General features: G+C 39.8%; 1 protein-coding gene across 1 annotated transcript in view; it reads right to left on the reverse strand.

Annotated features, from left to right (window-relative positions):
• Positions 1–13,251, reverse strand: part of DOCK4 (dedicator of cytokinesis 4) — a 422,501-nt gene that overhangs the window by 20,822 nt on the left and 388,428 nt on the right. Inside the window, exon 43 of the mRNA XM_073899086.1 lies at positions 12,420–12,506. Coding sequence (XP_073755187.1) covers positions 12,420–12,506 — 87 coding nt within the window. The remainder of the gene's footprint in view (positions 1–12,419; positions 12,507–13,251) is intronic.

A 13,251-nucleotide genomic window follows, 5' to 3' on the forward strand; every position in this document is an offset into this window, starting at 1 on the left:
AATCATCAATCATACATTAGAACTGCAACAAGCCATGTAATCCTTAAAAGAAAATTCGAGGATCTCATGTCTGTTAAAACTTATTTTTCTTTTCTTTTGAAGGGCTAAATATTCAGGGGCCCTGCATATTATTATCACCTTTCTAGCTGCTTACTTAATGCAGAGCACCACAGGAGATACAAAGATGCATTTACAAACCCTCTGATGTCAAGGAGCTTTCAGCCCGGTTGGAAAGATGGGACGTATGCCCATATGGACCCCCATATGCATATGTAACAGCACCATAAGGTGGCACAGGATGGTACTCGGTTGGGAGTTATAGAAAATAAGATAATCATATATGCTGCAGGATCTATTTGTTGAAGGAGAGCCAAACAGAATTATAATGATTTAAAAATTCTAGGTTATATGGGGAACGTAAATGTGAAAATGATGAAAGTGTTCTTCAAATGTTTAACATTGTGGCCATTATTGTCATTGACATTCTCTTTGAGGAGAAGGTCTGCCAAGCTCTTAGCTGTAAAGAATTCAAGCTTACAATAAGCACATTTAAATATTGGTTTTTTCAGTTAAGGAAACAAATTAGATTTTTAAAGGTCACTTACATCATCATAAAACAACACTGAAAAGTACTAGAATAATGTGACTGTGTCAAAATTAAGACGATACATTCATCAAGAGACACTATGAAGAGAAGGAAAGATAAGCCAGAAAGGAGATGTTTATAACATATAAAACCATCAAAGAGCCTATGTCCAGAATATATAAAGAACTGTTAAAAACAAATAAGAAAAAGGCAAACGACCCAGTAAAAAATGGGCAAAACACTTATACAGGCACTTTACAAAGGAAGAAATCCAAATGGCCAATAAATATATGAAAAGGTGTTGAACCTCACTTGTGATCAACAACATGAAAAACAACACCACAGTAATATACTACTAAGCGCTCACTATATGGGGCAAAAATAAATAGGACAACAGCAGATGATGGTGAGAATGTGTGTACCAGACTTTCTCAATTTTGGCTGTTGGAAGTTCAAATGGTTTCAGTCACTTTGGAAAACAGTCTGGCACTATCTACTAAAGGTAAAATCTCTCTATCATATTTTATGGTCCTGCATGCAGTTCTATGTAGGCATATACCCGAAAAAAAAGTGGAGTAGGAGATATGTATAGATGTGTGTGAAGAAACGTACAAAAATGGTCATAAATGTCTTGAAAATTCCTATCCATTGATAAAAGAATGCATAAACATATTGTGGTATGTTCACACAATGGAATAGTATGTAGCAATGCAAATAAACTTCAGTCACAGGTAATAACATGGACTAATATTACAAATAATACTGAGTGACAGAACCAAATTATAATAGAATATACACACTATGATACTGTTACATAAAGTTCAAAATCAGGCAAAACTAAATTGACTTGTTTTAGAGAAACAAACTTTGGTCATCAACCAAGCAAGGGAATGGATACCATATACAGTGAGGATAGTTGTGACCTGTAAGAGAAAGGGAGTGAGTTGCCATTAGAAAGGGGTACATGAAAAGCTTCTGGGGTGCTGCTGGCAATGTTCTGTTTCCTGACTGAGTGCTGGCAAGTGGGTATTTACTGTCTATTTAGGAAAATAAACATTTGTCTTATCATCACAAAAGCTAAACCATAAAGTAAAAGTCTGAGGACTCTAAAGACTGAAAGTTAAAAAGACATCTTAGAAAGCAGGACAGCAGTTGCCAGGGTTTTGGGAGGTGGGGAAAGGGGAAATGGCCAATGGATAGAGAGTTTTAGTTTTGTGAGATGAATCTGTTGTATAACAGGGCACACAGAGTTAACAATGTACTGTACACTTAAAAATAGTTAAGATGGAAAATTTTATACGTGTTTTGGCCAATGGTAAAAAAAAAATCATGCTCATCTTTATAAATTAAAATGCTATTAATATGAAAAAAAATTTAAAAAGCAAACAAAATGCGAGAATAGTCCAAGATGGGGGAGGGGTAGGAGACCTTAGTTTCGTCTGGTCCCAGGCATTCAGCTAGTTATCTATCAAATCATTCTGAACACCTGCAAACTCAACCAGAGATCTAAGAAAAGAATTGCTGCAATTCTACAAATAGAAAAGCGACCACTTTCTGCAAGGTAGGAGGTGTGGAGAAGCAAATCCGAGGGGATATATGGGAAGATAAACCGTGGCGGGGAGGGAGCCTCTGTAAACCCGCTACCTGAAAGTGATATAGCAGTGGAGCACAAAATCAGAACTTTAAGAAGTCTGCTCGGGTGAAGGACGTCCCTGCCTGAAAATGGGGCACAATCCTAGGAGGGATAGTGTGGCCTTAGGATCCCCAAGGTCACAGGAATACTAGGGTGCCAAGTGTGGCAGAGTTTCCAGGCACTGGAGCGGGTTGCAATTAGCGAGCCCAGGAGTGGGCTTTCAGCCTGGGGTTGCCATATACCACAAACAGCAGTATAGTCAGAAGACTGCTCTCAGAGCAGGGGCCCAGTGAGGGGCAGAACCCCGGTGAGAACCCCTCTTCCTCTGCCGGGAGAAGCGGTGCAGGTACATGTCACAGGAGTCTTCAAGGTTTGGAGACTCAGAACAGGGTTGTGTGCCTGACACAGAAATGCTCAGTCACGGGCTGGGTGAGCACGGAGTGCGGATGGAGACAAGAGAGACAGGAGTGACTGCTTTTCCCTGAAGGCGCACTGAGGAGTGGGGCCCTGAGCTCTGGGCAGCTCTGGGGCAAGAGATTGGGAGGCCACCATTTTCATTCTCCTCCTCTAAAGCTGTGTGGAAAACCTTCAGGGAACAAAAGCCACATAGAGCAATCCGGACCCACTTACTTAGCCTGGCCCCCTGGCAAGGGCTGTACAATTACGCCCAGGGAAAAGACACCCGAGAATCAGCACAACAGGCCCCTCCCCCAGAAGGTCAGCAGGAACAACCGGCCAACACCAAGTTTACCGATCACAGAAAACTGCAAAACTCCAGTGCCAGGGGAAAAGAGTATATAGAATTCATGTATTTTTTTCCCCCATGATTCTTTAGTCTTTCAATTTTAATTTTTTTCTCTTTCCTTTTTCAACCAATTTCTTACTTTATCAACTCTTTTTTAAAAATCTTTAAATTTTCATTTTTAGAGTTACATTCTATACTTTCATTGTATTTAATTTTATTTTTGTATATATATGTTTTTCTTTCTTTACAATTTTGGGATGCAGTTTCTTCTAACAAACAGACCAAAATACACTCAGGATATAGTGTATTGCTCTGTTCTGTTCACTTGTCTGATTATATTCTCTCTCTCTTTTTTAAAAATTTTTATTTTTTTTCGGTTTCAGCTCTTCTGATTTGTTTAGTGTATATTTCCTTGTATATTTCGTTGTTGCCATTTTAGTATTTTGTTCTTTCATCTATACTTCTCTGGATAGAATGACAAGATGGAAAAACTCACCTCAAAAAAGAGAACAAGAGGCAGTGCTGACTGCCAGGGACCTAATCAGTATGGATATAAGTAAGATGTCAGAACTACAGGTCAGAATAATGATTATAAAGATACTAGCTGGGCCTGAAAAAAGCATAGACAACACTAGAGAATCCCTTTCTAGAGAAATAAAATAACTAAAATCTAACCAAGTCAAAATCAAAAAGGCTATTAATGAAAGGCAAACAAAAATGGAGGCACTAACTACTAGGATAAATGAGGCAGAAGAGAGAATTAGTGACATAGAAGACAAAATGATGGAGAGTAAAGAAGCTGAGAAAAAGATAACTACTGGATCATGAGGGGAGAATTCGAGACATAAGTGATACGACAGAGTGAAACAATATTAGAATAACTGGGATCCCAGAAGAAAAGGAGAGAGAGAGAGAGAGGCAGAAGGTATACTGGACCAAATTATAGTGGAGGACTTCCCTAATCTGGGGAAGGAAACAGGCATTCAAGTCCAGGAGGCACAGAGAACCCCCTTCAAAATCAATAAAAATAGGTCAACACCCCAACATATAATAGTGAAACTTGCAAATCTTAGAGACAAAGAGAAAAATCCTGAAAGCAGCTCGGGGGGGGGAAAAGAGGTCTGTAACCTACAAGGGTAGAAACATTAGACTGGCAGCAGACCTGTCCACAGAGACCTGGCAGGCCAGAAAGGACTGGCATGATATATTCAGGGTGCTATATGAGGAAAATATGCAGCCAAGAATACTTTATTCAGCTAGGCTGTCATTCAAAAGAGGAGAGATAAAAAGCTTCCAGGACAAATAGAAACTAAAAGAATTTGTGATCACCAAACCAGCCCTGCAAGAAACATTAAAAGGGATCCTTTAAGTGAAGAGAGAGCCCTGAAGTAACATAGACCAGAAAGGAACAGAGACAATATGCAGTAACAGTCACCTTACAGGCGATACAATGGCACTAAATTCATATCTTTCAATAGTTACCCTGAATGTGAATGAGCTAAATGCCCCAATAAAAAGACACAGGGTATCAGATTGGATAAAAAAAACAAGACCCATCGATATGCTGTCTGCAAGAGACTCATTTTAGACCCAAAGACACCTCCAGATTGAAAGTGAGGGAGTGGAAAACCATTTACCATGCTAATGGACACCAAAAGAAAGCTGGGGTGGCAATTCTTGTATCAGACAAATTAGATTTTAAACCAAAGACTGTAATAAGAGATGAGGAAGGACACTATATCATAATTAAAGGGTCTATCCAACAAGAAGATCTAACAATTGTAAATATTTATGTTCCTAACAGGGAAGCAGCCAATTATATAAACCAATTAACAAAATTAAAGAAACACATTGATAATAATACAATAATAGTAGGGGACTTTAACACCCCACTCACTGCAATGGACAGATCATCTAAGCAGAAAATCAACAAGGAAATAAGAGCTTTGAATGACACACTGGACCAGATGGACTTCACAGTTCATCCCTGATGAACACGAATGCAAAGTTCTCACCAAGATACAAGCCAATAGGATCTAATACATTAATAGGATTATCTACCACAACCAAGTGGGATTTATTGCTGGACTGCAAGGTTGGTTCAACATCCACAAATCAATCAATGTGATACACTACACTAATAAAAGTAAGGACAAGAACCATACGATCCTCTCAACAGATGCAGAAAAAGCATTTGACATAGTACAGCATACTTTCTTGATTAAAACTCTTCACAGTGTAGGGATAGAGGGAACATACCTTAATATCATAAAGCCATATACAAAAAGCTCACAGTGAATATCATTCTCAAAGGGGAAAAACTGAGAGCTTTTCCCCTAAGGTCAGGAACATGGCAGGGATGTCCACTATAACCACTGTTGTTCAACATAGTACTAGAAGTCCTAGCCTTAGCAATCAGACAACAAAAAGAAATAAAAGGCATCTGAATTGACAAAGAAGAAGTCAAACTCTCACTCTTGTCAGGTGACATGATACTCTATGTGGAAAACCCAAAAGACTCCACCCCCAAATTGCTAGAACTCATACAGGAATTCAGTAAAGTGGCAGGATATAAAAATCAATGCACAGAAATCAGTTGTATTTCTATACACTAACAATGAGACAGAAGAAAGAGAAATTAAGGAATTGATCTCATGTACAACTGCACCAAAACCCATAAGATACCTAGGAATAAACCTAACCAAAGAGGCAAAGGATCTGTACTCAGAATAACTATAGAACACTCATGAAAGAAATTGAGGAAGATACAAAGAAGTGGAAAACGTTCCATGCTCATGGATTGGAAGAAGAGATATTGTTAAAATGTCTACGCTACCTAGAGCAACCTATATATTCAGTGCAATCATTATCAAAATACCATCAACGTTTTTCACAGAGCTGGAATAATCCTAAAATTTTTATGGAACCAGAAAAGACCCCAAATAGCCAAAGGAATGTTGAAAAAGAAAACCAAAGCTGGCGGCATCACAATTCTGGACTTCAAGCTCTATTACAAAGCTGTAATCATCAAGACAGTATGGTACTGGCACAAAAACAGACACACAGATCAATGGAACACAATAGAGAACCCAGAAATGGACCCTCAACTCTATGGTCAACTAATCTTCGACAAAGCAGGAAAGAATATCCAATGGAAAAAAGACAGTCTCTTCAACAAATGATGTTGGGAAAACTGGACAGCCACATGCAAAATGAAACTGGACCATTTTCTTACACCATCCACAAAAATAGACTCCAAACGGATGAAAGACCTAAATGTGAGACAGGAATCCATCAAAATCCTAGAGAAAACACAGGCAGCAACCTCCGTGACCTCAGCCACAGCAACTACTTGCTAGACATGTCCCAAAGGCAAGGGAACTAAAGGCAAAAAATGAACTACTGGGACTTCATCAAGATAAAAAGCTTTTGCACAGCAAAGGAAACAGTCCACAAAACCAAAAGACAACTGACAGAATGGGAGAAGATATTTGTAAATGTCTAAGCAGATAAAGGGCTAGTATCCAAAAATCTATAAAGAACTTATCAAATGCAACACCTAAAGAACAAATAACCCAATCAAGAAATGGGCAGAAGACATGAACAGACATTTCTGCAAAGAAGACATCCAAACGGCCATTAGACACACGAAAGAATGCTCAACATCACCTTGCATCAGGGAAATACAAATCAAAACCACAATAAGATACCATCTCACACTGGTCAGAATGGCTAAAATTAACAAGTCAGGAAACAACAGATGTTGGCAAGGATGCAGAGAAAGGTGAACCCTCCTACACAGTTGGTGGGAATGCAAGCTGGTACAGCCACTCTGGAAAACAGCATGGAGGTTCCTCAAAAAGTTGAAAATAGAGCTACTGTATGACCCAACAATTGCACTACTAGGTATCTACTCCAAAGATACAAAGGTAGTGATCCAAAAGATACAAATATAGCGATCCGAAGGGGCACCTGCAACCCAATGTTTAAAGCTGTAATGTCCACAGTAGCCAAACTATGGAAAGAGCCCAGATGTCCATCGACAGATGAATGGATAAAGAAGATGTGGTATATATATATATATATACACATTGGAATACTACTCAGCCATGAAAAAATGAAATCTTGCCATTTGCAACAATGTAGATGGAACTAAAGGATATTATGCTAAGTGAAATAAGTCAATCAGGGAAAGACAATTATCATGTGATCTCACTCATATGTGGAATTTAAGAAACAAAACAGAGGATCATAGGGGAAGAGAGGGAAAAATAAAAGAAGAGGAGATCAGAGAGGAAGACAAACCATAAGAGACTCTTAATCATAGGAAACAAACTGGGGTTGCTGGAGGGGAGTGGGGTGGGGAGGGGAGATGGGGTAACTGGGTGGTGGGCAGTAAGGAGGGCACATGATGTGATGAGCACTGGGTGTTATATAAGACTGATGAATCACTGACCTCTACCTCTGAAACCAGTAATGTATCATATGTTACTTTTTTTTTAAAAGTAAACAAAATGCAATAAACACAGGCCAAAGACAAATAATAACTTGGGGAAATATTTCCACATATATTCCTAATTATCGATATTTCTCAAATACTGAAGAAAACCAGAGGGAATAATCAGTGCATTCACAAAATAAATAGAAATGGTAAATAAATATATGAAAATATCTTTTTTTAAAAGATTTTACTTATTTATTTGAAGAGAGAGAGAGAGAGAGAGAGAGAGAGGCAGAGGGAGAGGGAGAAGCAGACTCCCTCCCGATCAAGCCTGGTGTGGTGCTCGATCCCAGGACCTGGGGATCATGACCTGAGCCAAAGGCAGATGCCTAACCGATTAAGCCACCCAGATGCCCTGAAAATATATCTTCTTATCTAGCATTCAACAAATGCCAAAAAGAAAAAAAATCAACCCTAGTATGATCATTTTCATCTGTTATTTGGAAAGATTAAAATAACACAACACCCAGTGTTGGAGAGGTTGTTGGGAAAATGGGCATCCCCAAGAATAGTTATCCCTGATAGACAGGAAATAAGTTGGTACATGCCATTGTTGGCCCATGAAGCAAAGGTTAAATTGTCAACTCTTTGACAGATCAATTCACTTTTAGGGAAATTATTCTAAGGAGATGGTCAAAGAAGTGTGCAAAGATATTGTGTAAAAAATGTTCATCGAGGAATTATTTTCATCTAGCCCCCAGATTGTGATCTGTAAATCCTCTTTACCACTAAAACGAAGGAGTCATCGGAGAAATGGTTGCTTTAAGGTCTGGGGCAAGGGGTGTGTAAGTGAGCATACTAGTCATCCCAGTAAGCCAGGAAGGCAGCTGGGAGGAAGACATTAAAGCAGTTGGCCTGTGATCCACGCACTCTCTTCAATGGAGGAATAAATATGCTTGGGGAATAGAAAAGAAGGCAGGTGATTGGGTCTTATCCCCTTGTCAATTGCACCTTCAAGGAAACAGACAAATTGCCCGGAAGAAGAGATGGTATCTGTGTCCTCAGCTAAAGAGTTGCTTATACTAGTAACACCCAGAAGCCAGGAGACATGATTTCCTACAGAATGTCCCAGAAATGTTTTCTAACTCTCTGTAGTATAAAATGGAATATTTCATAATGTAAATTTACTCCCTGGGTGAGGAATCCTGTGAATCTTACTTAGAGACTCCATCTATTCCACGTTATTGATGTGGGAAATAAAGACCTGGAGGACAAGGCTTGAGGTCTCAGATGTCTTCTCTGCTTCATCTGAGGCTCTTGATTGCCTCAAGTTATTAGGAAAGCTTGCTGCTGATTTGACCATCCAGTCCTTTGTTTTAGCTCTGTAGCAACTATTGGGATACTATCAAAAAGACTCAGAAGTCAATTTGAAGAGGCTCCCAACGGGCAAAAGGGAAAAACTTGAAAAATTAGTAAGAGTAACAACTGCAATGGATTAAAAAAACAAGTATGCTTAAATCCATGGATTACTAATGATACTAAAACCAAAACCAAACAAATAAAAACTTCTCTGGTCACTTCTGTAGGCTATTATTCTTCCTTTGCTCTACCTCAGGGTAATCATATAGTAGATGAGGGAACGTTTCTCATTATAGAAGTGTTCTGATAAATAAACAAAGAAGGAGTGATAAAGTATCACCATTTTGTGATACCTAATAGATTAGGGCTGTCATCACCAGTGGCTGCCCACACAGCTACAAGAAAGACACAACCAGAAGCATGTAACACCACCTATGAAGTACTCTGGCAAAAAAACAATAAAAATAAAAAATCCCAAATAACAACATCGTATCAAGCCTCCAAATCTAACTGCCAATTTAAAAAAAAATAGACGGACAAAGAAACACATTAAACTACCCCAATGGTTCAGTCTGCAAATTGTAAGGCAAAAAAGCAATTCAGGGAGAACCTATAGATCAACAGAGACTTTAAGAGACCTCTCAACCCATTGCAGTGTATGGCCCTCATTTGGATCTGAAATCAAACAACACATGATAAAAAAACAAAACTCATAAAATAAACAGACCCTTGGTGAAGTGTGAATGCTGCCTTGATATTTTATGTCAAGGAGTTACTATTAATTTTTTAGATGGGATAATATATGATATCGTGGTTATGTTTTTTAGTTAACATACATAATTATTTATAGATGAAATGATACGATGTCTGGGATTTACTTTAAAATAATCCAGTATAAAACAGGAAAATGCTGGTAAAACAAAATTGGCCTTTTTGACAGTTGTTTAAGTAAAATGATGGGTAAATCAGGTTCATTATATATTTTCTTTACTTTTGTATGATACAACTTAAATTTAAAAGGGACACTGGATGTTGTGCACAGAGGTGACTGCAGGGGGTTAGGGTAGAAACACATGACCACTTCGGACACTACTGCAGAAATCAGACACTAGATGGTGCTATTAGTGGGCGCTGGTGAAGAGTGCACGGATTCCGCCTATATTCTGAAAGTAGAACCACATGATTTTCTGATGGATATTATGTGACATGTGAAACTATTCTCATTATCTGTAGTTGGAGCTTAAAAAGTCATCATACATTTCTTTTGTAGTTTTTTTTATCTTGTTTAAAAATTTTTTAAATGAGCTTACTTATTAACCGGAAGAAGTACAGATTTTTTTGTTTGTTCTCAAGACAATAAAAACAATTACTGAGAAAAACAGTAGTTCAAAGGCATTGTCATCTTCGAAAGAATGGGATAATATATTCTGGGGCCATGATTTAGAGAATAAAGGCCCACAATCTCATCTAAAACCTCTGGTGCCAGAAGTTTCACAATTCAGAAAATTTCAGATTTTAGAAACATAATATACAGCACATGGAGTCTATTATGTAATCCTCAAACAGGGTCTAGGGAAATTCTCTTTAACCAAATGCATTAATATTTCTTCAGTAACACATAAGATCATAAACGGTCTTACATCAGATCAGGTTAGGCTTATTACCAATTGAGTTGGGAGCTGAACTTAGGAAAACATCTTTTGGTTTTCAGAATCTTTTAGATTTTGGCATTGTACATAAGGAATTTCAATTCAGGGTGGCATATATTTATTTAGTACCTACTATGTGTCCCTGATCTCAAGGACCTTATATGCCATGCATCGAAGCAGTAAACCAGCAACTTTAATAAAAGGTGGGGACATTCCAGGCAGTGGGAACAAGAGAAAGACATAAGGTTGTTATGAGTGGGCTGTGTTCAAAGAACAAAGTAGCCCAATTTAATTTGTTCTCTTTGAAAGAATGTAAGATTATATATTCTAATAAAGTAGGCAGCTGATGTTTGAAAGGTTATGTTTTGTCATGCTTCTTTAATCATTATCAGCATGGTACTTTTTAATGAGTATTGTGTACGTGTGTGTGTGTGTGTGTGTGTGTGAGTGCGTGCGTGTGTGTCTGTGTGTGCGTGTGTGTGCATGTGTGTCTGTGTGAGTGCGTGTGTGTGTGTGCATGTGGGTCTGTGTGTGTGTGAGTGCATGTGTGTCTGTGAGTGTGCGCGCGCACGTGTGTATGTGTGTGTGAGAGGGCTGTGGGGGGTAATATTTCAAAGGTTAGGATCATTGGTGAGGCCTCAGAGAATTTAACGCTCTGGGTAGTAAGCAGCTGAAAAGGTTCTCTGAATCAGTAATGCAGGGACAGATGACTAAGAACATTTCTGTGGATTGGGCCCATTCAGCATGAAGCATAAGACTTTCTCAGACTGTTTAGCAGCCTCTACTCTTCCACGGAAGGCACCAGGGTACACCATGTAAGCACCCAGCTTTGCGGACTCTTGACGCAGACTCTACAAGAATAGGACTACGCTGAGGCAGTCTACTGAACTGAGTTCCATTTCTTTAGGAAGCCATGTGAATTTTTTAGCACTGTAAAAGGAAAACACCATTAAAATCCTTATCTTAATCAAACACGATAAACTGAGTGGTTTCAATGCTTCGTGAGATTTCAGGTAGAACAAGCCATTCTTGGAAGACCATTTGGGCAGGAGCTGCTCTTACATATTCAGTGACAGAGTAGGCTTGTTACCTAAATAGGAAAGGAGTTAAATGAAATTTTCACAATCGTCACTTTTTCAATCAGCTAGAGGACTATGGCGATCAAAGACTATGGCTTCAGTCCTGATGGATGTAGCAAGGGAGGGAGTAGGCTGCTGCTTGGTTGCAGGGCTGCCACCAAGGTGCCGCTAGCCCGAGGAGCGACACAGGCAGCAGGCCAGGTCTCACCCCGATACAGCTGCTGTCAGCACCAGACCTGGGGCCTGGAGCTGGGGCCTGCTTTAAAACCTGAAGGGTTCTTGCGTGCTGTGGTTTCCATAGAATGACACCCAATGGTCTCCAGCTGGTGTTCATCTAGGACAGCTCAGTGAGACTCACAAAGCCACCTCCCCTCTACTGCCACCAGGAACAGCATGGAGCTACTGGAGCTCTGCGCTAGCCTCAGGCAGCCTGTAAGGAAACTGAGCTTGAAGAGCTGGCTGGGACTGGCTGTCCAGGCAGGAAAATCTGGGTTTGAGTCTAGCCTTTTTCAACGTCTTGATGTGATACCTCTGGCAAAGGCTTTTAACTTCTGGTTAAAACTTGTAAAAAGAGGGAGAGGGATACATACCTCATAGTCTCGGTATGATGATTAAATAAGATAAGGTAGAGAACCTCTTCCCACCGGCCTACAGTCATTCGAATTCCAGCTCTTTTACTCAAGGGCCTGCAGGGTTTCCATGCTATAGTCATAGTTCTTTTTGAGGAATGCCTCTTGCTGGCCAGACTAGAATAGTCACGTTCCCCTCCAAGCCTTGGTCACAGGGGTCAACACCATAAACATTCACTACCTTACTCTGTGTGCTTCCGGGAACTTGGAGTCGACAGCAGAAGCAATTAATATATGGCATGACTCCCGGTGAGCAACTGTGATGAGAAAGTACTTGAGAATAAGCTCTGATGCTTACCACTTCACGCTTTTCCACTTCAAACCAGCGGGAAATTCCAGGTAAACTCTGCACCAAGTATAATGATGTTCTCTCCACCCAGAGACTCTACGGAATACAAAACAAATTAAGTCCCCAAGTGTCCCTTCTTCCTATTTACTGAGCTATGACTAATGTTAGCCATTCGATTTGGTCAGGTTTGCTTATTTCTGTAGGCTTTTCTTTAGTATCCCTCTAGCATGTGGGTAATCCCTTCAGACTCGTGAAGCCTTCATGGTAAGATACCACTGATGCTTTGTTAATCATTCCCATTCTGTGTTGTCGGACACTTTTTCCTGTGTGGAATACATGATCTACTGCAGACAGCAAGCTTAAAATAGAGTAACAGGCCACCACAGTTATTTCCTTTGCTAGTTCTTTCACATTCCAATTTAAACCCCTTCACTCCTTAAGGTCTTGCCATTTTTATCTGGAAGGCGTAACAGTATCAGCTAGTCAACACAGGTTTAGAATAATAACATCCTCATGGAGGAAAGGTCCATGAAGAATCACATAGCTCCACCTTTCTATTTTAAAAAGGGAGATGCTAAGCATCAGGGAGGCAATGTGACCTGCCCGGGGGTACATTCTAGTTCCCAGACTCTACCTACTGGAACTTCTGACTTCCTCACTGCGCCACATTTTCTCATGCCCATTTGAACTGCCATCATCCAGAAGGATCTGTATTTCAAGAGCCGAGGCTTCCCCTGGCCAGGAGAGCATCCCCTTGACACGTGAAGCCACAGCTGCCTTGATAAAAGCCGCTGTGGGCGACAGATTTCTCTTTTGTCAACCATGTTTCTCTGTCTATGCC

The sequence above is a fragment of the Callorhinus ursinus genome, unplaced genomic scaffold (genome assembly GCF_003265705.2).
Source record: "Callorhinus ursinus isolate GAN/ISIS: 27379988/994484 unplaced genomic scaffold, GSC_fseal_2.0 scaffold12, whole genome shotgun sequence".
NCBI classification, from domain to species: Eukaryota; Metazoa; Chordata; class Mammalia; order Carnivora; family Otariidae; genus Callorhinus; species Callorhinus ursinus.